The following is a 23175-nucleotide window of genomic DNA, read 5'->3' as shown; positions in this document are numbered from 1 at the left end:
CCGTTCAAGTTCTGTGATGTTATCATGGGTCTTGTTGTGAAGGACACGGGCCACTGTTAACCAGATTGCCCCTTGTCGTCATGGCCTTTTTGCAAATCTCATGCTGTCTCTGTCAAATCACCAAGAAACGTACAACTTTTTCCAACGTAATCATGTAAGTTATTCGTCGCTGTTAACTGGATTATTAGAAACCTATCTCTTCCTCTTAATGCAGTATCTCTTTGGAAATACTCTGAGTGTTGCCTTATAATTCACTTTTTAACATCCAAATAATGTCTACCTAACAATTTCATGTAAGAATACGCAGGAGGGGCACCTGGGTGGCTTAGTCGGGTGAGCGTCCGACTCCTGATTTCGGCTCAAGTCGTGATCCCAGGGTTGTGAGATCGAGCCCCATGCTGGGCTCCGAGCTGAGCCTGGAGCCTGCTTGAGATTCTTTTCCTCTGTCCGCCCCTCTCCCCAGCTTGCGCTCTCTCACTCTCTCTCTAGAACAAAATAAAACAAAACAAAACACAAAACCAAAAACACCCAAAAGACAAATACCGGGAAACATCTTTGTGTGGCGTGTAATTTCTACACCGCGTCATCAGGCGTATCCCTAGCAGAAGAGCTTGTGCTTTGACGAAGCATCCGTGAGGACCAAACCCACCACTTGTAGAATTACACGTCTGGCGATTAGAAGAATTTCGCATGGACTAGCTTCTGCCTCTATGTGTTTCAAATACTGCTTCCGGATCCGGGTGGCCCTTGCCACCCTGAGCCTTTGGGTCCGCACCTGCCTGTCCCGGTCTTGCCCGAGTCAGCCTGGCGGCCCCTGGCACAATCTTGAAGGCCCTTCCTGCGCCAGGAGACTTGGCATGATCGTATGTTGCAAGTTCTGTGAGCCACACCACACAAGCCTTTCATCCAACCTATATGGACTCTCAGCTCCATTTCCACTTGGGAAATGAGCCCCTCAGAACGCCCGGGGTTCCTCCACCACCTGCCATGAAGGAAGGTGGGGTGGAGGGGAAGTCAGAATGAAAAGAAACAAGAGACTTCATCACTTGTGATTGTAATAGCTCACTCTCGCATCGTTTCTGCAGGGCCACATGGTACATCAGCAGTTGCCACCTGGAGCCTTAGAAGGGCCCCGAACAGGGAACATCATTAATTTCACGGTAAGTCTACCTCTGGCTGTGGACTCTTGGGAACATCATTAATTTCATGGTAAGTCTACTTCTGGCTGTGGACTCTTGGGTTAGGTGTCATTTCAGAAGGTTCTAGAAGGTTCTAGAAGGTCTTTCTATTGTACCCCCCCCCCCGGCTGCCTATCAAGTATAAAGGTGTCTATAATTACACGGTCAGAAATGTGTGCTTTCGGTTAAAGCACGGCCCCAACACTTGCTCTCTTTGAAAATACACCTGGGGCTGGGGTGGGAGTGGCAGGGGGTAGGATATATAGTCCTTCACGCTTTAGTATAAACTCATTCCCCAGAGGAAGTTAAGAGCAGTAGGAGAGCTCTTGGGATTGTGATACGAAGATTCAAGACAGAGAGACCGTATCACTGAAGGCTAACTTCCTTCCTTCCTTCAGTCCACGCTGTGCGTGAGGAATGAGTGTACTAGCTTCTGCAGCCAGTTTGGGGGTCACAAGTGACCCGTGGGAGAAGGTGGAAAGGGGGAGATTCCCTACAGCACCGGAGCATCATTTTTACTCAATTTTCAACCCAGAGCAATGATAGGAAAGTTAACAATTATTAGTAATATTAACAGCAATTTTTCAACAACATCACTCTGCTTGGTAGGTATTTTGGATTTAACCCAGCGTTTCAAGCCCCATGCTGGTGACCGAGCTGAGGATGAGCCAGGGAAGACACAAGATTTTTCTGCCCTGCCCTCGCTCGAGTCTCCCACCGTGACCTGCCCCCCTACTTCCCTCGGGGGGCACGTCTGTTTTCAGGAGACCATGACTCGGGCCCAAGCCCAGCTGAACTGTACCACCACCAGCTACCCCACCCACCTGGGGTAATTTCTACCTCTCACTTGCCCGGAGGTGAGCCTTTGGCGGCTTGTTGGGGACAAGGAGAATCTCCGTTCACCTTCGCTTCTCTTTCCACTTTGGCTGTAAACAGACGTGGTGGCAAAGTCCCAGAAGAGAATCCAGAGCAGAGGAGGGGAGAAGGGAGCCAGCGCTGTGAGGGCGGGTGGCTGCAGGGTGACTGTCCCTCTCGGTGTCTCCGCGGCCTCTCGTGCAGGTGAGGGCTCAGCCTCCAGAACACAGGCAGGGCCCCGGGCTGCTTCTTTGACAGCAGTGATTCCTGATGAGTGAGCCACACTGGCTACTTTTGAGGAGGCAGGCCGTCAGCGGGCTGTGTGCACTCTTTCGGGAGAGGCTACAAGTCCTGGGATAGTAGACAGAAGCCAGGCTGCAGAGCACACAGCCCAAGGTCTCCGGGAACAGAGCAGACACGGTAGAGGTTTGACATCCTGGTTGAGAATCCTATGGTCACCTTTACTAGCTGTGTGCCTTTGGGCATGCTACTGAACCTCTCTGTGCCTCAATTCCCCTACACAGAAGGGGAGTGGTGATGCCCTCCTTGTCATCCCGAGGAGTGAACATAATGGCGGTACAGCTTCCAGCTCAGTGTCCAGACACATTGTAGACGCTCGAGGGGGACCAGGCTCACGGAGGGGACAGATGTGTGATTGAAAAAGCCTTCTCCAGGGGCGCCTGGGTGGCTCAGTTGCTGAAGTGTCTGACTTCGGCACAGGTCACGATCTCACCGTTGGTGGGTTTGAGCCCCTGGAGCCTGCTTCAGGTTCTGTGTGTGTGTTTCTCTCTCAAGAATAAGTAAACATTAAAAAATATTAAAAAAACAAAAGCAAAAACAAACGAAAGACGAAGAAAAAGCATTCTCTGAGCTTCTCCCCGTGGGAGGTTCTGAGCAGACCCTGAGGGAGAATCTCAGGCTAGTTTGTGGCAGAGCTGAGCCGCGTGTTGTGTGTGCCTGCCTGCGACGGTGAGCGGAGAGCCGGGAGCCAGTGGCATTGGAAAGAGGACGGCCAGGGACGCGTCATCCCCGGGGCAGGTCAGTGAAACTGCTCCCTCTGAGCTGGGCTTCGGAGGAGGAGTTCTGCTTGGGGATTTATGGCAGAAAAGGACACCCCGTGGAGGGGACCAAGGAGCCCGGGCACCGGGGCAGAAACCTGGGGCGCTCTTTGGGGAAGGTCCCAAGACTGGAGATTAGGGACCACGTGGCATATGAATAAGGCTGGAAGTCTGCCCGTGGAGCTCGAAGGTAGGTCGGGACAGGGTGGAGGGGCGCAGGGGTGGGGGGGGGTTTGCATGTTTTCAGCGCCCGCCTAACCGCTCAGCATTCACAAACCTCACAAGCGGGGACCCTCTGCAGTTTTCAAATGCTGGTGTGCACAGACCGCTCCATTCTTCAGGGCTGGCGAGTGCCCAGAGCCGCGGCCTGGCCCAGCCTCGCCAGACGAGGACCGTGGTGGCAGCGAGTGGGGGAACGAGGGAGGGCAGGCGGGCAGGAGAGGCACGAGTGAGTTACACCATTATAAATACACTTTAGGGCCCTGTGACTCGGCCGTAAATCTCTGCGCTGTGCTCAGGTGATGTCACCCGATGCTCGACTGTATTTATAGCTTCGTTCGCTGTTCCCTGGGTTGTTGTTGTTTTTTTTTTTTTTTTTTGCACCTTCGAGGTAGCATGTGTCTCCCCCCCCCCCCGCCCCCACTCACCCTGAATGAGAGGAGGTGAACTTTCAGGCCACTCCCAGTGCCTCGGAAGCATGATTTCTCAGAGCCCCTTAAATGCCTCGTTGGCGGGGAAGTTCCTCCTGTGGTCTGATTGGCGGCCCCGCGGCTCTGTAGTCCGCACAATGCAGCCTTTGCACAGTTCAGCAAAGGGACGTCTCTCTCTTTGTCTCAGCCCGGGGAGCCCACTCCACGGAAGGCGCTAGGGTCACCGCCATGGACGATACCGGGGCCGCTCTGCCTGCACAGGCCTTCCGAGTCAGCAGGGGACAGACACTGAATACCTAATTTCACGTGTGATTGATGCTGCGGTGGAAATCGAGGGTGCTTGAGGGCAAGAACAAGGTGACCCGGCCTGTCGGAGGAATCAGAGGCTTCCCTGGAGAAGTGACATCTAGTGGGAGGGCTGAGGGAGGAGGGGGTGGGGTGGGGGCAGGCCCGGTGGGAAACAGTCCCGTGGGCGGGGGGCGCAGGGAGGAAGCCCTGGGACCCCTTCCAGGTGCCGGAGAGCCCGAGAGGTGCAGAGAGCTGGAAGGTAAGGGGCAGGAGGCCCGGGGGGAAGAGTCTGTGTCCGATCCCACGGGCAGGGGGAGCCACCAGGGAGGCTTGAGTAGAGGAGCGAAGCAGTCAGACTTGAGCTTGAGAAAGAGCACGGACGGGGATGTGGAGGACGGCTCCGCTCGAGGAGCCCGGGGCAGACCCCAGGGGCTACTGTGGGGGGCGACCCTGCACACAGAAGGAAGCGAACCCTGCCCTCCAGGAGCTGGAGACTGAGGCGGGGATCCCTCGAGGGCAGACCTGCGGGGCCGGGGTTTGCACAGGATGGCCGCTGGTGTCTTCCTGGTGATGCTGAGGTGTGACCGACCCACAAGAGGCTGTGCGCATTTAGTGCCTGCCGCCTGGTGAGTTTGGAGACGAGCGTGCATCCACAAAAGCGTCTCCGCAGTCGATGCCAGAAACTTTCGCATCACCTCCAGGAGTTTCCTCCCGCCCCCTTCGTTTATCATTGTTTTATTTTGTGATAAGGACCCTTGAGCTAAGATGTGCTCTGAGCAAACGCTTACCAAGAGGACACGACACCGTGCTGTTAAGTCCGGGTGGGATGTGACACCTGTCCCTGGTCCTCCGGGGCCTCTAGGACTTACTGCTTTTGTGTAAAGGAAACTTCGTACTTTTGACTACTGCGTTCCCTCCCCCTCCCTGGTCCCCCGGCAGCCACCGTCCTCCTGGTGACATCCTTGGAAGGAGGACCCTGAAGGAGGAGCCAGGTTTCTGCTGTTGGTTCTTTTTCATGGGAGGCCGGGGAGGGGGGGCAACATTTTCCTCTGGACTTGTGTTCTCCTAGGGCTCTTCCCAAAGCCTAAACTTGGGCTCTAGGTGGAGAGGACTTAGGGATGGGGCTGGACGAGGGTGGGCGTCGGGAGGGAGGGCTGCAGGAGGAGGCAAGCCTGCCGTGGCCCAAAGGGTGGGCACGATCCCAGGGCCCCACTGTTGGCCGTGTCTTGGAGAGTGCAAGAGAGGCACTGGAGGGACATCAAATCGACATCCTCTATCTGTCCACTTAGGAAATGCCACCTAAGCCAGCAGCCAGACCCTGCCTGGGAGGCGAAGCTGGGAAGCCAGTGGGAACACGCTCAAACAGACCGCACCGCCCGCCCCGAGGGAACCCCTCCAGGGAACGGCCCCCGACTCCTTCTGAAAGGCCAAAGCGCCACAGTGTCATGGGTGTGTCAGCTGTGGCAGGAAACTGAGGCCTGGAGACGAGAAGGGTCTTGGGCCACACCTGTGACTTTGCCTGGGGATTCCCAGCTCTCAACTCCAGGAAACTTGCGGTGCCTCCAAGGCATGTTCCGTTGCTCCTGGTCCGCACTGGTGAAAACCGGGGGCGTTTTTCTCTCTCGGCACCTCCCGCCCCAGCTCTAATGACCTGTCCCTCTTTCCCCCCCGAGAGCGGCTCCCGGAGAACAAGGGCGTGAGCCTTCCTCATTTCCGCGACCCAGCGCTTAGCCTCCTGCTGGACACAGAGTCGGCTCGGGACACGTGTTTGTGAGGTGAACAGACGGGTGCGTGAATGAGCTCGTCGTGACCCAAACCCTTCGCAAGCCTGTCCAGGGCGTGTGGGGCTGCGGTGGCATGGTTAAGGGTCGTGCTCTAAGTGAACGGCCCCTCTTTCAATAAGGGTACAGTGAGCCTTACCTTTCGATTTCCATTCCTACGGACTCTAAACCAACCACGATGTCCGGTGACCTTATTGCAACTTCGGGCCATGATGCCGGCTGCTGGCATGATCTCCTCTCTAGTTCGGGTGCGGACATAAGCCACCGTCCTGTGTCCCCGTCTTGTGTAAATGGATGTGATGATGTGGGGTTTAAGTCTTTGAAGGAGCCTCGGAGAATGCCAACGGTCCCGGGTCTGTGGGCTTGGGACCAGCATCCCCACCAAGCTAAACCAAGGGCCCAGGGGAGATGCGGGATCCCCCCTTCCTCCTCGGGACCACCCACCTTCTGCTCCCTTCGTTCCCATTTTGAGATACCGACGGGAGACCAGAGCTGTCTGGACGCTGGGGGTCCCGCTGATGAAGCATCTGGAAGGGTTCTGGGGTGCAGAGGTGGGAGTTAGCGAGACACATGGGGGTGAACCCTGGCCTGGGCTCTGGACCCAGCCCCGCTGGAACCTGCTTGGTGACCTTGACTCAGCATCTCACCAGTCTCCAGCGAGGACTGGACTCCCAGTTGTCTGGGGCCCTCCTGGTTCTGAGGCTGGGTGTTTGCGTCACTGGCTCACGTTACTGTTTCCATTTTTTCCTAATTAGTCTCTTCCCTGCTCTCCCTTCCTCGGCGCCCACACCCCCTCACCCCGCTCAGTGCCCCCGCCCCTGAACCTGAACCTCCTTCTCCTTTCCCCGAGCTGGTCTCAGCTGGGCTGCTCATTTGAAGCAGGGGGTCTTTCGATCCCTGGGAGTTGAGGCCATGAAATCCTCATTACATCAAACATGAGATAACCGGTCCATTTAGCACAAACTGTCTCCCCACGTTGGAGCTGCAATCTGAGGGGCCGGAAAGGGAAGGGCTGAACGGCTGGGAAGGGATGGGGCGCAGGGGCTCGCCCTCGAGGCTGGCGGGCGGGAAACAACCCCTGGGAGCCTGTCTCTGCCAAGGTCACCCTCTCTGAGCCCCGCCTGGGAGCAGCTCCCAGCCACTCAGACCTGTCCCTCGATACCGTGGACATTGCTCCTCAGCAGGCAGTCCCTTCTGGGTCTGGCCTTTAGTCCTGCTTCAAGGGGAGCACTGCTCCCTCAGGTCCCGCTGACACCCTAGCCCCACCCGCCAGCCTGACCTCCTTGTCCACCTCCCCCAAGGGTCCCCTGAGGTGGCCCTTCTTCCTGCCCTCACGGTGCAGATCGGAGTCTCTCCCCACGGCCGGTGAGGCTGTCCTCGGGCTCTGCTGTTATTCTCGTACCTCTCAAATCTCATCCTACGGAGAAAGAGAACAGGAGAAAGTGGGCCTTTGTGTCGGCCGGAAAGCCGAACCCCAGGCCTGACACCCGGAAGGGTTTATGCAGCCACTGGAGCCGGAGGGCGGGAAAGTGGGGAAGGGACCCAGAGAAGCCTCTGTGCTGGGAGCAGTTTTGGAGGAGGAGGAGGGCTGCGCTCGCGGCTCTGGCCTCCAATCTCTGCCAGGGGTGCGGACATGACGGCCCCTGGCTCTGGGGCCTCAGGTTATTTTCCAGGCTGAAAATCAGGATCTCGGCCCCTCTCTTCTGCGTCTCTGGCAAAAGCAGCAGGAACACCATCCTTCGCCCCTTCTAGGGGGAAAGAGGACAATTTATAGAATTGTTCTGCTGTCCTCAGCCCTCATTGAAACAAAGCATTCATTTCTGTCTCTCAGGGTGGCGTCTCCTGTGGATGGTCATAAATTGCCTTCCTGCTCACTCTTTCTGACCCCCTGAACTTTTTGCTTTTGTGCTCAAAAAGTTAATATTTCTCTTAACTCCATATATAACCTTGGGCCGCTTCTCTCCTTTTTCTGGGTGAAGGTGCGTCCTCGGGGGTTATTCCCTCCGCCTCCAGGCGGGCACACTTCTGTCCAGGCAGGGCCCTGTGTCCGAGGACAGACACCAATCCAGCAGAAGGAAGGTTCGAAAGTCCCCGCTCTGGGAGCTCCCACAGAGAAAATAGTCACAGCCAGCGTCTCCTTCGCGCTGTGTGCCTAGCGCTAAGAGCTGCACAAATACTGACTCACTTAATCCCTCCAACCCCCTCCGCGGTAAGTGCTCTTATCCCTGTTTTCAGACGAAGAAGCCAAGGACGTGGAGGTTAGGTAAGTAAACTGCCGAGATCACACAGAAAGTGAGGGACAGATCTGGATGAGGATCCTCCCGGGCTGGTTTCCCGGTCCATGCGCTGTCCGTCTGTTGGGGAGAGGGGCTCCCCAGTTTCTTCCTTGCCCTCGGGAAATTGCAGGCTGAGGGGACACGCACAGCCCTTGCCCCCAAGGGGCCCCTGATGGGGGGGGGTGCCGATATGCAGTCCTGGGGAGGTATGTCTAGTCTGATGGAAAAGACACAGGCTTTGCCTTTGGGAACATCCGCCTGTCACTGGGGGCTCAGCCCCAGGATGCCCCCAGTTTGATGCGAGTTATGTGATTAGACTCTAGGAGACTCAGTTAATTTAATTAAAATTGTGAACACTGGTGCCAGAGAGAAGAGACTGGAACAAAGGTAGGGGGCCGAAGGGGAGGACGGTGATGGGGGACCGTCAATCAGCAGCGATGCTGGAGGGTAGGGCCGGTGCCCTCGCGGAACGCCGGCTTGCAGAGGGCATTGCTTCTCAACCCTGGCTGCCCGTTGGATTCACCTGGGGAGATGTTTAAAAATACCAGTGCTTTGGGCTTCACCCTAGAACCATCAATCTTTGGAAGTGAGGCCAAGGCACTGCTGTGTTTAAAAAGCTTCTCAGGAGATTCTGTCACCGCTCGCGCTGAGGGCCACTGGTGGGAGCTGGGGACTTCAGCACTGGAATCTGGGATGCCGAATGGCTTACGTGGAGGGGATTCTGGAGAAGCGTGTTTGCTATGAACTGAGCTGGTCAGGATTTGAGATTGAAGAGAGAGGCGGAAGGAGGGTTAAGGGGCTGGGCAAGACAGGTGACGTTACTGCTTTGGCTGGGCGAATTTGGTTCTGCTGCTGCTGGGGTTTCGAGGCAACAAAGAGATAAGTTTTGAAAACTCGGGCCCTCTTCACGCTGAGGCTCACCGTCAAACCCGAACAGAAGCCAGGAGAAGGTGGGCAAAGAGAAGCTGAGAATACTCTCTTCCCTCACTTCTGGGCTTTTTCTTCTCAACATTGCCCTAAATAACTACCACCGGGGGCCTCCCTTTCCTGTACCTTTATGCAGACTGAAAAGGAGAAAAGGCAGCCTCACTGATACGCCCAGAATACCTCTACCTCAGGGCCTTTGCATCAGCTGTTACCACCTACCTGCTATTTTCTCCCCCTCAGATGCCTGAATACCCGAATCCCTCAATTTCCTACAGCACAGCAGCTTTTCCTTATTACTGTTGGTCTCCCACAGCATTTACTACAACCTGCTATATTTTGTATTTTTCTACCGCCTCTTCCTCCCCTCCAGAATGGAACATGATGAGGGAGGGAGGGACTGTGTGTGTGTGTGTGTGTGTGTGTGTGTGTGTGTATGTCATGGTTGTATCTCCAAGGCCTGCAATTCCGACTGCCACACAAGCAGGCACGAAAGAAATATCTGTGGAATGCATGATTAATGAGCGAGTAAGCGAAAAGCCCTTATGTGTCTGCACATTGGTGTGTGGCCGTTTGAATGTATTTACGATTATACGCCTATTTCTTTGGGCTGGGTATGGCTTTTATTAACACTGTGGGTTTGCCTGTGCATATGTGCTTTTGCGCACACGAAGGTTTCGCTGTGTCTGTGCACAATACGCTTCTGAATACGAGCTCGCGTGTCTCTCTGCCTGAGTATCTGTGCCCTCCAGTTGTGTGCGGATGTGTCTGGACCGTTCAGCCCGGGGTCAGGTTCCTGGAAGAAACCGCCTCGCGCCGGCAGAGGGCACCGGAGAGCCACGCGCCTGCGTTCAGAGGGCCGAAACGGAATTCTTGGCGGGTAGTTTTAGGGACCCAGGAGACCGAGAATCTGGTGGAAAGAAGTGGAAAGCTCTCTAGACCAACAGAGCACTCTAAAGTTGTGCGATTCCTGTGCAACTTCTGTGGCTTCCCCTCAGCTCCTCTCTCGGGACCCAGACGTCCAGGCACCCCCAACGACACTGTGAGCAGAAGCCTCTGTGGTTGGGGTTGGGAAGGGAGCTGGTCGCCAAGCTGGGCTCATAGGAAAGAGGAGGCGCCTACGGGAGGCCCCCCGTTCCTCTCACCAGGAGCTCCCTCCCCTCCCAGTTCCCGCATCTCTCAAGCCCAAGGATCTCCCAGCTCCTCCGTGCTTAGAGATCCTCGCGTGGCTGCCCTCCCCGTGGCCCTTCCCAGCCGTGGAGTTGGCTACTTCTCCCGCTGGACGGTACCACCCAGGATGAACAAAGGCAGGAGGCCCCTGCGCCCCTGCCCGGCCGGCTGCGGGCTGCGACACCGAGGCTGGCCCCACTGTGTGCCGGGGGAGGCCAGGGCAGCGCTCCAGGTGGCCCCGGGAAGCGGCTCACGGTGCCCAGCCCCGGGTTTTGTAGGTGGGGAGAGGAGCGCTTCGCTCCCCACCCCGGGATTCATTAGCCATTTGAGAATTCCCAATTTGGAGAATCTAGGGCTTAGATTCCGGGTGTGGGATCAACAAGAGAAAAAAACAAAAAACAAAAAACAAAAAAAAACCCCAAGGATTTTGTGCTTTTTGACTCCGTGACCCACCACCTGCCCATCGCGTCCCCCCGCCCCCCCCCCCGAGACACACACATGCACGCACACGGCCTCCCCATCAAAGCCATCCCCCGGCCCACGGGCAGGTACTCGCCCGGCCGCCCCCTCGGCAGCGGGGAGCCCCTGCCAGTGAGTGTGACGGGCGGGGCGCGGTGGCCGGTCCCGCGTCCCCCCCCCCCCCCACCCCGGGTCCCGCGCCGCGGGCATCTTCGTCCCGGGGAGGGGTGTGCGTGCGCGCCGGGGGCCGGAGGGCTGGGGGAGGGCTGGGGGAGGAGACGTCAGGAGGGGCGGGGAGGGAGGGAGGGGAGGGGAGGGCCCGGAGGAGCGGAGAGCGGAAGAGCCCCGGAGAGCGCGAGCTGGGCGAGCGGCGGCACCGGGCGCGGGAGGGCCGGGGCGAGGGCGGGACCGCGCGGGCCGGAGGGGCCGGGAGGGAGGGGGCCGCGGGCCGGGGAAGTGAGTTGGTGCGCGCGGGGGTGCGCGCGTGCGAGTGTGTGTGCGCGTGTGCACGCGCGTGTGCAGGGCCGGGGGCGGGCTCCGGCCCCGCCGCCTCCTCCCGCCCGCGCCCCGCGCTCCGCCGCCAACTCGGGGCCCCGGCGCGGCGGGCGGCGGGCAGCATGCTCAGCCTCCTCGTCTGGATCCTCACTCTCTCCGACACTTTCTCCCAAGGTAAGCCCCTCCGCCTGCGCTCGGCGACCCGCCGGCCAGGCAGCCCGCCCCCCCGGGGCGCGGGCCCGAGTTTCCCGCGGAGGCGCCCAAGTTGTCCCCGGCCGCGGGCGCGGGGGTCGGGCCGTCGCGGGACCCGAACGCGCACGGCGCCCTCCGGAGCCTCCGGCAGCCTCCCCGCCTCTGCCGGCCGAGGCCCGGAGTCCGCACGCCCGGTTCCTGCGGGGGGATGGGGGGAGGAGGAGGAGGGTGGGATTTCAGATTTGGGGTGGGAGGTGCGTGGAAAGCTGGGGACCCGGCTCCCGAAGATGCGGCGAAGGGAATCCCGACTCCAGATCAGCCCCTGAGTGTGTGTGTGGCGGGGGGGGGGGGGGAGGGGGGGGCTCCAGACTGCCTGGGCCGCCCCTTCTGGAGGAGGGGAGGGCTGCCGGAAAGGGGGGGCTCTGCTGGGACCCCTGCCCGCGGAGGCGCCGGCTGGGGAGCGACTTCCAAAGGCAGCTTGGGTTGGCTGGAAATGCCGCGGGGGGGGGGTGCACTGGGGGGGGGTCACATCCCACTTGGGGTCGGGAAAGTGTTGATGTTGGGGGGGCTTCTTTGGAACTGGCAGGGGAGAGGCTGGGGGAGATGAGAATGGTCGTGTATCTTGAGGCTGGGGGTTGGGGGCACGGCAGGGCCCAGGCTTCAGCCAGCACCGGGGTCTGTGGGTGTGCACCCTCGCCTCCTGGGTCTCACTCTAAGAGTCAATCCTGCCCGAGCTAGCCGCCCCCTGCCAAAAATAGAGCTGACACCCAGGCACCAGAAACCAGTCATAGACCCGGAGACAGACTGCTCACCTACTGAGACAGATACACCCACAAGCATCTCCCAAGCCGAGACAGACACACACACAAAGACACTGACACCCTGGGGAACACACATTCCTCCCCCGTGTCGGCTTGCACATTCATGCACCCAAACATATCAAAACTCACCCAGACACGCCGCGTGTGTGCAGGCGGGCATTCACAAGGACATGCCACACACACGCTGAAGCCCTTCTACAGATACCGGCCCTCCAGCAAACAAAGAAACTTGAACAGACGTTCATATAGGCAGACACCTATGGGGATGTACAGACGACATCATGGAGGAGGTGGTCTCTTTTCGGGTGGAGGGGAAGTCAGCTTGGGCAGAATCCCCTCAGGCTTTGCCCTGTTCTCAGTTCCCTTCCGGGGCTGGTGTGTGTGTGTGTGTGTGTGTGTGTGTGTGTGTGTGTGTGTGTGTGTTTAGGGGTGGGATGTGGTGCTGGACCCCTCCTCTCCTTACCAGGCCCCTCCCCAGCTCCCAAGGCAAAGCCTGGCCGACTTAGTGGAGGGCTGGTTTTGATTCATCTTTCCAGTAAGGGCCCCCAAGCCCCCCAACGCCAGCCTGAGACCCGGGGGAGGGTGTGCATCCTGGGTGTGAGTGGGGTGGGAGGCGGTGCTGGGGAAGGAGGCCTGGCCCTGAGGCTGGCAGGCCCAGCAGCCACTTGGCAGAAAGTTGGGAAGATGACTTAAGTTCTGACTTTGTTGGGCTGGCTGCTAGGGGGGTGGGGGGGGGGGCGGAGGGCGGCTGGGTCAGTATCAGCGCGTGTTGGGGGCAAGCGGGCATCTGTCCCCGGTCCCGCAGCCCTGTGGCATGTCAGCAGTACGGAACAAAATGAGCTTCAAGGAACAAAAGGTGCGGTTAGCAAACAGGAGAGCCTTGTGGATTGAATCGGGGACTAAACGGTCAGAGACTGAGGGGTGTGCTGTGGGCCTTTCTCCCTCTGGGGAGGGGGAGGGTCGGGCGAGCTGAGCTCCCACCTCCCGCCTCCGAGCCTCCGACTGGGCTGAAAGCGAGACCCGACGGAGTGTGCAAAGTATTTGTGTGGGGGAGGGGTGCCAAAGAAAAGGAAGGGGGAAAATGGACAGAGGGGAGAGGAAGTCACCGCTGGCGGTTCCTGGGGGGAGGGACTGGGGGGCTGGCAGGGAGGGAAGGAGCGGGGACCTGGGGACACGGAGATACTCACAGGGTGGGTGACCTCTCCTTGGCCTCCATCCTTAGAAAGACAGAGGTCCAGGTCAGGGACTAGGGGAGGTGGAGACGGAATGGGGGAGAGGGGTGCAGGGTGGGGGGAGGCTGGTGGGGAAAAGGGGAGAAGGGAGCAGAAGGCAGTCATATTGAGGGGGGGCAGGGGGGTAGGGAGAGACTCAGCCCAGGCAGAGAAATAAAAATCGTATTTTAAAGAATTTCAATGGGCTTCATCAATCTTCATTTTTCACTAAATAATTTTCTGTATCTTATCTAAATGAAAACCATTATCCTTCCCCCCGTTTCCATCATGTGCCGGCTCCTCAGACTGATTGCGCCGAAAATTGAAATATTTATTCATTTTCTGGGAGATTTTCTCGCTCCCCAGTCTCGGGGAGGAGAAATTGAAAAAGAAAGATTATAGCTAATCAGAGCAATGTGGGCTGACAGGCTGGCTCGGGGCGGGAGCTGCCTCCAGGGGATGGAGGGGGAGGTAGGAGGAAAGTCAGTCCCTCCAGCCCCCAGAGGTCCCCAGGGCCCCCCAGCCACCTTGGCAGGGGGGTGAGGAGCAAAGAGAAGAGTGCCTCAGTGCTGCTCCATCCTGGCGAGAACAGGAGTCTGGAAAGACCAGTAGTGGGGAATCCGCTGTCGAGGGGACAGCTGCACGCAGGCTCCAGGATGCCCCACTTCTGCCCGCCCAGCCCAGAGCAGGCCCCGAGGGTGGGGAGACAGGCAGAAATCAGGACGCCAGGCCCCCCTGTGACCTTGATTGGATTCCACCTTCCACTCACTTGGAGCTGAAGGGAGGCTGTGAACCCACTGCTCTGGGCTTGGCATCACCCTGGATTCCAGAGAACCTCGGACCAGAGGAGGAGGCCTGTAGGCCCTCGCTCCCACCTCCTGCTGGTCACCAGGCCGCTGACCGGTTGTCCTGCCCTGCCGTTGGTTCTCCGGCGGGGTGGGGGCGAGGAAGCCGGTGCTGTCTGCCACACTCCCGTCACCCCTTGTCTTGAGAGCCCAGGGCTCTGATGCGAGCTCCTCTGGCCTGCGTACCCTCGGGGACCAGGTCTCCGTCTCGCCTCCATCTCTCGTCTCTGACACAGCGCTCCGCCCTCAGTAAGCGCCCTTGAATGTCTGATCAATTGATTGGTCTGATGCACGTGTCAGGGTCCGAAGGACGCAGTAGGAAACGGTGATTACGTCGCGGGCTCGGCCCCTTGGTGGACGCGTCACGTCAGCTTGAACCAGGTATGCGCCTTCTCTGGGCCTCACTCTGCCCGTCGGTAAGGCGAGGCCAGAAACTGCGCCTCGAGGGGTCAGGATGGCAGTTAAATGTGCCGTGCGTGCGCGTCAGGGCGCGGACCGACGTCTGGCCCAGACAGAGGTGCTCAGGAGGGCAGCCGTCAGGGGGACGGCAGTGCCCGGCAGGTGGGCTGTGTGTGCCTTCCTCGGTCTCCTCTTTATGCTTCTCTGTGCTCCCTCCAGCTGCTCGGGCTCCTGTCCTGACCTTCGGCGCCCCCTCGAGGACCTCTCCCGGAGAGGACTGGGCTGTGGCCGACCCAGGAGGGGGACCCGCAGCCTCAGCTGGCCAGAGACCTCGGAAAGCTGTGGGGCTGGGAAGAAAGCAGAGTGGAGCAGGAGGCCGGCCTTCGAGGGAGAAGGATGCAGGGCTCTTGAGGGCAGTGGGGAGTGGACACTCGGCTGAGGCGGCCGCATTTCTGAGGCCGGAAATAACAGCGATCATTTACGGAGCCCTTGTGCTAACTACCTGCTATGCATTATCTAATTTAATCTGTGCAGCAACCCCTGAGGTCAGCTCTGTAATTATCCCCCCTTCATGGATGAGAAATTGAGGTTTAACAGGTTAAGTGTCTTATTGGTAGTTGTGGGAACCAACTGACCTCAGAGCCTGCACCCTCCGCCCTGCCCCTGCCCCAGTCCAGGGACCCCACGTGGCCGCAGGGACAGAGGCTGGACCGGCACAGGTCTTTCCTGGTCCTGAGTGGAATGGGAACTCGGGAGGAAAGAGAATGAGCATCCCATGAAGGTAAACTCATTCACATTTTAAGAACAATCCTTCATTCGGAAATTCTGTCTTTCCACAATTTTTGGTATTGAGTGGTTTTTCTTGGATGGTACGATGGTGTTTATAAGTGGCTCTTTTCAAAAGGATTTTACTTGGCAGATAAAGAGGGTTGCAGACCTGTGTTTGTTTCTAATATTGAGCACAGCCTTGCAGGTAGGTCTGTGAACTACACTGGGGGGCTCCGTGCAAGGCTGACTCCTGAGAGGTCCAGGGTCATACAGAGGCAAGGGCCGAGCACTGAGCGAGGGCACAGGGTGGGATCCCAGGTAGGCCACCTCCAAGCCAGGCCCTTCCCGGCAGGCACGGAGGCTGGGGTCTGGGGTGGCCTGTTCCGGTCCGCTTCGAGATGCCTGGCCAAGCATGGGTGAAAAGTGCTTGTGGGAGTGGACCCCACACCACAGCATCAAAATTACCTTTTATTGAATTCCTACTGTGTGTTTTGCATATTATCCCTTCTGCCTTTTATCGGCCTTGTGAAGTTAATGTCCGCCCCCGCCCCCCCCCCCCCATTTTAGAGATAAAGCAACCGAGGCTGAGTTTAATTAACTTGTTCAAGGCCCTACCTTAGGTGTTAGATCCCAGATTAAAACTCTCTTTGTGTCCCTCTGCCAGGCACCTGCACGTGCACACGAGTGCAGGGGGGCCCCTTGGAGCTGGGGCAGCCCAGAGGGACAGGCGGCCTCCTCTCCTCCTGCCCTCAGTGGCGGGCGGGCTTCTCCTGGTGGCTGGCCTCTCTCCATCTCCCCGCCCTGCCTTGATGGCTCTCCTGTCTTATTCCGTGGGGGTCACAGCTGTGCGCACCCTCTGTCAGAAGGAGGTTTTCCATCTGTCCTACCTCGAGAGTCTTTAACTGTGGGTTTGTGTTGTGCCTTCCAATTTCAACGTTTTCACATGTACTATCTCATTTAATAGAGATATATGACCAGCCTGTGATGCGGGCAGGGTAGTTCTTGTTCCTCCATTTGATAGATGAGAAAACAGACTGAAAACTTAAATGACTTGCTATGAGCAGAGGTTGGGCCGGACGGAAGGATGGGGCAAGTTCCGTCATCTCTCTAATTTCTAGGGGCTCCTTCCAGCTGAGGGTAGGGAGATCCCTCTCCGTTCCCCCCTGAGCTGAGAAAGCCTGGCCCTTTCCCGATCTCCCTGCTCCTGCTTGGTTCCTCCCCCAGCCTCCAGGCCGTTTTCCTAGGGGCTCTGGAAACGGCTGGGGGTGTGGGGCTGGGTGGTTCAGCAGTGGAGGAGAAGGACGCAGCCAGCCGTGTGGTTGATCCTGAAATGTGAGAGGCCAAGGAAAAGGCAGTCTCGGGGCTCGGGGCTCACCCCAAGTGAGGGAGAAGGCCATTCACCTCTGTGGCAGACCCACGTTGTGTTTTGTACGCGTTAGCACCTAACCTGACACCGACAGTCTGTTAAAGGTGGGAGCTTCGTATCCTCGTGTTATAGACGCACGAAGAAGTTAAGCAGATTGTCGGAGACGACAGAGCCCAGGCCCCAGCAGGGAAGTTGGGGTAGGGTCGGGAATATTCTCAGGAGAACGGTCCCTGAAGGTCAGCGCTTTGCAAGTCTGGGGACGCAGGCCCGCCTCCACCGTGTGTGCCGGTCCGCACGTGCGCGCACGCACCCCGCCCCCACGTACACGTGTCAAGGACCCGTCTCTCGCCCCCAGACGCGTGTGGACACGGCCTGTCCGTCCAGCAGAGCGCTGGTGTGCGGCGTGGCCACGTTTCTGGGTACCACGCGCGTCCTTGAAGGCACTGCAGCTCCTCTGTCCGGCGTGCTCTGGGTCCCCCGTGATAGACGCCCACGCTCCAAGCAAGGTTAAGCGTGTCAGGACCCCGCGGTTCCGGTTCTGTGCCTCCAGCCCCTCTATCCCGCAGCCCCCAGCTCTGACATCTGCCTGTGCCGCCCCGGTTAGGTCCTCTGAGCGCCCAGGGCGAAGGCCGCTCTAGCTCCGGGGCATCGCGGATGTCAAGGTTTGCTTCTTCTCCCTCCCGCTCGCCCCCCCCCCCCCCGCACCCCATGGGCTCCCCGAGCTCCCACTTTCTCCCTCCCTCCACATTTAATTTCTCCACCAACTTTTATTAACCTCTGTAGTCTCGGGGGACTGCCGCCTCATTCCTCTCTGCCCTCCTTGAGCCCATTTAACAAAATTGGGATCATATTGAAATAAATGGGCCTTGCAGCCAGCCACCCTCCTCGGAATGAAGGGTCTTCAATCCAGGGGTGGAAATCTCTAGCCCTCTCTAGCAAATTCTGTTCCTGCTCAGGCTTCATTCCTGTTGGGGGGAGGTTGGAGGCTGGCTCTGGGACAGTGTGTGTGTGGGTTGGGGTGGGGGGGTGGTTAGGGTATCTCCCAGAAGGCAGCTGGGCCTGGTTTTGAGACAGAGAAGGGACAGCAGGGTGGGGCTGTCCCAGGAGGCTGTCCCACCCCATGCCAGGTGAGGGATGCAGATTCTTCTGGACTGGGCGTCTGATGCTCTTGTTCCGTGCCCTTTATCTCCTGCAGCAGTGTGAGAGCTCACCCTCGCTGGAAGGTGTGCGTCAGCCCTCTGTCCCTTCACGCAGCAGAAATGTGTTCTGTGCCTACTGTGGGCCAGACACCGGTGTCACAAACCAATAAAGCCCTATCCCTGCCCTTAAGGTCTCACATCAGGATTTAAGTGCAGATGGCTTCACTTCAGTAGGCCTCAGTTTCCTTTTCCATCAAATGGGGAGAATTAATTTTTTTTAAATCAACTAATGTTTATTACTATATCCAAAACATACTGGGAGGGATTATGGAAAATTTTTAAAAATGGACATCATGGGGCGCCCGGGTGGCTCCGTCAAAGTTAAGCGTCTGACTCTTGATTTCAGCTCAGGGCATGATCTCATGGGTTATGAGTTTGAGCCCCCCATCAGGGGAGATCCTGCTTCGGATCCTCTGTCTCCCTCTCTGGCCCTCCCCTGCTCGTGCTCTCTGTCTCTCACGCAAAAATAAATAAAAGCATGTAGGGGCGCCTGGGTGGCTCAGTCGGTTAAGCGGCCGACTTCGGCTCGGGTCATGATCTCGCGGTCCGTGAGTTTGAGCCCCGCGTCGGGCTCTGTGCCAACAGCTCAGAGCCTGGAGCCTGTTTCAGATTCTGTGTCTCCCTCTCTCTCTGCCCCTCCCCTGTTCATGCTCTGTCTCTCTCTCTCAAAAATAAAAATAAACGTTAAAAAAAAAAAAGCATGTAAAAAAAGTGACATCATGTGGTCTCTCCCCTCCAGGAGGCTAAGATGTGCACACAGCCGGATTCCAGGTGCCGGGAGAGCAGGGTCAGGTCAGAGCTGGAGCGTTCGGGGCAGGGGAGCCGCGTGGGCAGACGAGGCCAGGAAGGGATCCAGGGAGGAGGTGGGTCTAAGGATGGACAGGATGTGGATGTGGCAGGAAGAGGGAGAGCATTACCAGACCCGCCGAGCTTTGGAGCCAAGGTGTGGCTGCAGAATGCGCGAGGTCCGTTGAGGCTGGTTGCAGCTGGGTGTCTGGGTTGGGGAGAAACAGGCAGGGTGATCCAGAACAGACCAGGGCCGGACCCGGAACGTCTTGAAAAGTTAGGCCGGAGACTGTCCTGTAAGAAGCGTGGGGCCAGGGACTTCTGTCGTCAAGTATGATCCCTACCTCACTCCTCACCAAATCGTCCCCTTCTCTTAGACTCCTCATCTGCTGGGGCGGCCCCTTCAGTTCAACGAAGAGGTGAAGTAGACAGGTAATCAGGGTTTGACCAGTCAGAAGTGAGCAGAAAACCCGGGGGAAGTCCCTCTTCTGGCCTGGGAAGTCTCAGATGTGTGAGCTGAGTTGGGGAGCCTCCTAGATGATGAGCAGAGCCCTCAGGTTTAAGAGATGCGTGGGGGCAGAGTTCAGTGGAGGTAACCCAGACCAGCGCCCTGCCGTGTCAGGGGGCCCCCTGTGCCTGTCGGTGGGCCTGTCTCGAGTCTGGGGGTCCCTTCTGCTTGCAGCAGAGGGCCAGGCCCAGGCTGTTTCCTCTGGTGGCCTCAGATGTGTGTGTGTGTGTGTGTGTGTGTGTGTGTGTGTGTGTGTGTGTGTGTGTTTGGGAGCTGAGCCTAGAGATTGTCAAACCTCTGGGAGCCCCTGAGCTCCTTTTATCAAATGGAAACCTTTGAAGAAGGTTCCCACCAGCGGGGAGGGAGCCTGTGTGCAGCTAAGCAAAGTGTTGTCTTCATGGCTGGGCCAGGCCTGGCTCTCGAGGAGGCACCAGGGTAGAAAGGTAAGTGGAGTGTGGTCCCTGTCCTTGGGGCTCTCCGGTCCCGGGATAAACACAGTGACAATACTATATGACCAAGGTTGTGAGGCAGGAATGTGAAAAATGCTGAGGTCTGAGCGCGGGCTGGCGGCCGGGAGCCTGGCCGGGGGAGGGGACAGCCCGCCTCCACAGATGTGAGGCTCAGGGGCTGCGGCCCGGAGCTTCGGAGCTTCTGGAATGCAGCGCCCTGGACAATCCCCGATTGTGCCCCCCTGCTCCGGATGGAAGGAGCCGAGGAATCTGAAGGAGGGAGCCGAGGTCCCTCCCAAGGATTATGATTTCCAGGAACAAAGGCTGTTTCTCTAAAGCCCACTTTCCCCAAATCTCCTCACCTCCGGGGTTCAGCTTCCTCCTCCCCACCCCCACCCCACCCAGCGGAGCTCATCTCTAAATTAACTTTGTCCTTGTAATCAGCTTAGCCGAGTTGTTCCCCCTCCTTCCCGAATTCTCCCAGGAACAGCCTGGGGCCCTGCCCGCTCCATTACCCAGCATTGTCAAGCCAGGAGATGCTTGCATGGCTCTACCCATTCGATTTCGCTTAACTGGGAGGTTATTACTAGGAAAGGAGCTGAGATGGGCAGATGGGGGCAGAGAGAGGGACCTGGGAGTGGGGTGGCCGTGGGGGCGGGGGGAGAGGCATCTTCAAAGGAATGGAAACCCAGGGACGGGCAGGCTGGCAGGGTGGAGCCCCCGAGGGAAGGTTGAGGTTTTGGCCGCCTGGGTGCCCTCATCCTCCGGAAGGACTTTCATGAGGACAGCGGGACTCCTGGGTTTTAATCCCAAACCCTGAGCAGTTGGCTTGCTCTGCGCCTGCGACCCAGCCTCCCTGGGAACCCACCAGCTGCCCTCGGCAGGACGGGACGGGGTGCCCGCGCTCCCCGCACGCTTGTGGGTCACGGCTGCTGCTCCATAAGCTCGCCGCACCCACCCCTCCTCACCCCTGTGGATCCTGGACTCTGGTGCCTATCACCCTGCACGCACCCGGAAAGTCGCCCCTCACCAGGCGGTGGGTGCAGTGGGGATACACGCTCATTTTAATGTCAGTTTGAGCCAAATATAATTAGAAAGGAAAATCTGACTTTGCAAAAAAAAAAAAAAAAAAAAAAATCGAACGCATTGCAAAGCCAAGTTGAAATGACTTCTGGATTATCTGCACCACCGCCGCTCTCCATTTGTGCAGAAAATTGAGAGCACGGCTGCAGCGCCCGTATCTAGGGGATTTGGTTTGTGCGCCCAGGGTCAGGTCATGGAGACTGGCCCCTTTCAACACAACCCCAGACTTGCGTGACCCCTGGAGTGCCCCGGGGCTTCGGAGGGGGGATGGCCGCCCCAGTGGTCGGGACCAAGCCACTCGGCCGGGAGCCTCAGTTTGCCCCTCCGTGCAATGGGTACAGTAGTGCCTACTAACCTCAGAGGGTTGCCGTGAGGACTGAATGAGGGAACTGTGTATTAAGGGGCAGAACGGGGAACACAAAAGCTATTCAATAAATCAGAGTTATTAATATTGCACAGTGCCTGCTTCTCACAGCTCACAAGAGTGAAGAGGACAAGAGTAGTTCAAATACAGAGACGTCCCCGGGTTCTGTGCCGAGGGAGGTGAACCGTGATGCCGGAAATTCCTAAGGTGATGGTCCCTGGGGCGCAGTGCGGTGGGAGCTCTGAGGCAGTGGCCGAGCGTGATGGAAAGCGCCCTGGGTCGGAGTTGTGAGCCTCAGTTTCTGCATCTGTGAAATGGGGCGATGGCCCTACGTGAAGCTTGGAAAAGCACTCCTAACGCGGTGCCCAGGAAGCAAGCCCGTCGTCTTCACCCCTGTCTCTCTAGCAGGTTTCAGCTCAGCGTATTAGAACGGATTCTCAGACTTGGGCGTGCTGGCGGGACACCCGGGGATCTTGATAAGGTGCGGACACGGCGCCTTGTGATTTGGAAGGTCTGCGGCAGGTGGGGTTTCTGCCTCGGCACCGAGCTCCCAGATGCTGCTGGTGCTGCCGGTCCTGGGACTGCTTTGGGAGGTGTTGGAAGACGCTTTCCCCTGGAGAAACAGGCCTTCGGTGTTCTACTGGGCGGCAAGGGACAGTAGAATCCTCCTACGTGAATGAATTCACCTGTCAGCCTGCTTTGTTGTATCGCGGAGCCTGGATGGGTCATTGATTTAGGAGCTCCCATAGGTTTGTTTCAGGGAAGCAGGCTGTGGGGCAGGACAGGGGTGGTGCCCGCCAGGGCTCCCTGAGCTGCCCAGCCCCCTCCCTGCACCTCACCAGTCCCCAGCCCCCCTCCCGTCTGCCCTGGACAGCCGCTGCCAGCTGCAGAGTTGAAAAGCAAGCAGCCGGGGTGTTGTTGGGAAACCCTCCATGCCAGAGTCAGTCGGTCATCTCCACTCCATTTTTTTTTTTTTTTCTTCTACGAAAAAAGTCCTCGTAATCCAGCTCTTGGTTTGGTGGAGATTTGGGAGACACAGTTCGACAGAGATACCAAACGGGACCTTTGACTTTGGCTCAAGCATCGGGTCACGAGCGAGCGGTGTGATTTGGGAAGCAGGGTGGGTCGTGTGTAGGCTTAACTGGGGGCATGTTTGGGGGCCCCTGTGTCTGGGCAGGTCAGTTTCTCAGCAGACCTGGTGGTGGCTGGGCCAACATGGTGAGCTAACTCGCTCTTTCCCGCCTGCCCGTATCCGTGTGCAGAGCCCCAGCTGTCGAGGGAGATCCTCAGGCCGGAGCAGAGAGAACCTGTCTCTGCCTTCAGAGTTCCGATTCCCTGGGTGAAGCTTAGTCCTTATGTCTGGGGAATCCCGGCCACTAGGGGAAGCAGGAATGGGCACTGATTCTCCTTCCTCCTCCCCTCTCCCCAGAACCACACACATTCTGCCATTACCCATGCACACAGGGGTGCGTGCAGCCTGTATTCCTGGAACAGAGAACTGGGTTGGCAGTGAAAACGGAGAGAAGATTCTTTACGAAAGCGCCAGGTGTTTAGACTCTGTTCAGATCGGACTCACCTGACTCCACCTGGACCTCAGGGTCCGTACCTGTCGGAGGAGAAAGGAAATGCCGTAGCCTTCTGTGCTCGCTCACTTTCACAGCCAGTAGGCCCTGACAAGTGGGAAGTTCCTCTCTGCGTCTAACCCGAAGCCTTCCTGCCCCCGCGTGGAAAGCTGTCTCACTGGGGGCTGTAACTGAATAAATGCCCAGCATTCTCTCCGTGTGGATAAATGATGTCTTCCCCTGGCAGGTTCATCTCCTCACCTCCAGAGAAGGCTCCTTGTGCTGGAGAAGCAAGCCCAGGGAGGTCACTGGTGAGCCAGAACAGGCTGTCTCTTCAGGGGTCAGATTTGCTTTCCGGGGAAACACCAAGGCTGGTCTCCCGGTGTCCCCAATCAGGGCCGGAGCCGCCATGCCCTGACTTGTCTAGTGTCCCCCCCCCTCTCTGCAGCTCAGAGCAGCTGGGGGCTGGGGGGCTCTGGCATCCTTCC

General features: G+C 58.1%; 1 protein-coding gene and 1 long non-coding RNA gene across 2 annotated transcripts in view; both read left to right on the top strand.

Annotated features, from left to right (window-relative positions):
• Window positions 1-11256: 11256 nt before the first annotated feature.
• Window positions 11257-23175, top strand: part of KIRREL1 (kirre like nephrin family adhesion molecule 1) — a 98268-nt gene continuing 86349 nt past the window's right edge. Inside the window, exon 1 of the mRNA XM_042975729.1 lies at window positions 11257-11308. Within this exon, the coding sequence (XP_042831663.1) occupies window positions 11257-11308 (52 nt within the window). The remainder of the gene's footprint in view (window positions 11309-23175) is intronic.
• LOC107179828 lies at window positions 21501-22885 on the top strand. Its single transcript, XR_001510539.2, has 3 exons — window positions 21501-21606; window positions 22119-22245; window positions 22555-22885. It is a non-coding gene; the product is annotated as an uncharacterized LOC107179828 (long non-coding RNA).

This window comes from Panthera tigris, chromosome F3 (genome assembly GCF_018350195.1).
Source record: "Panthera tigris isolate Pti1 chromosome F3, P.tigris_Pti1_mat1.1, whole genome shotgun sequence".
In the NCBI taxonomy this organism is placed as follows: Eukaryota; Metazoa; Chordata; class Mammalia; order Carnivora; family Felidae; genus Panthera; species Panthera tigris.
The sequence above is the reverse complement of the archived record's forward strand: the minus strand, read 5'-3'. Positions and strand labels throughout refer to the sequence as shown.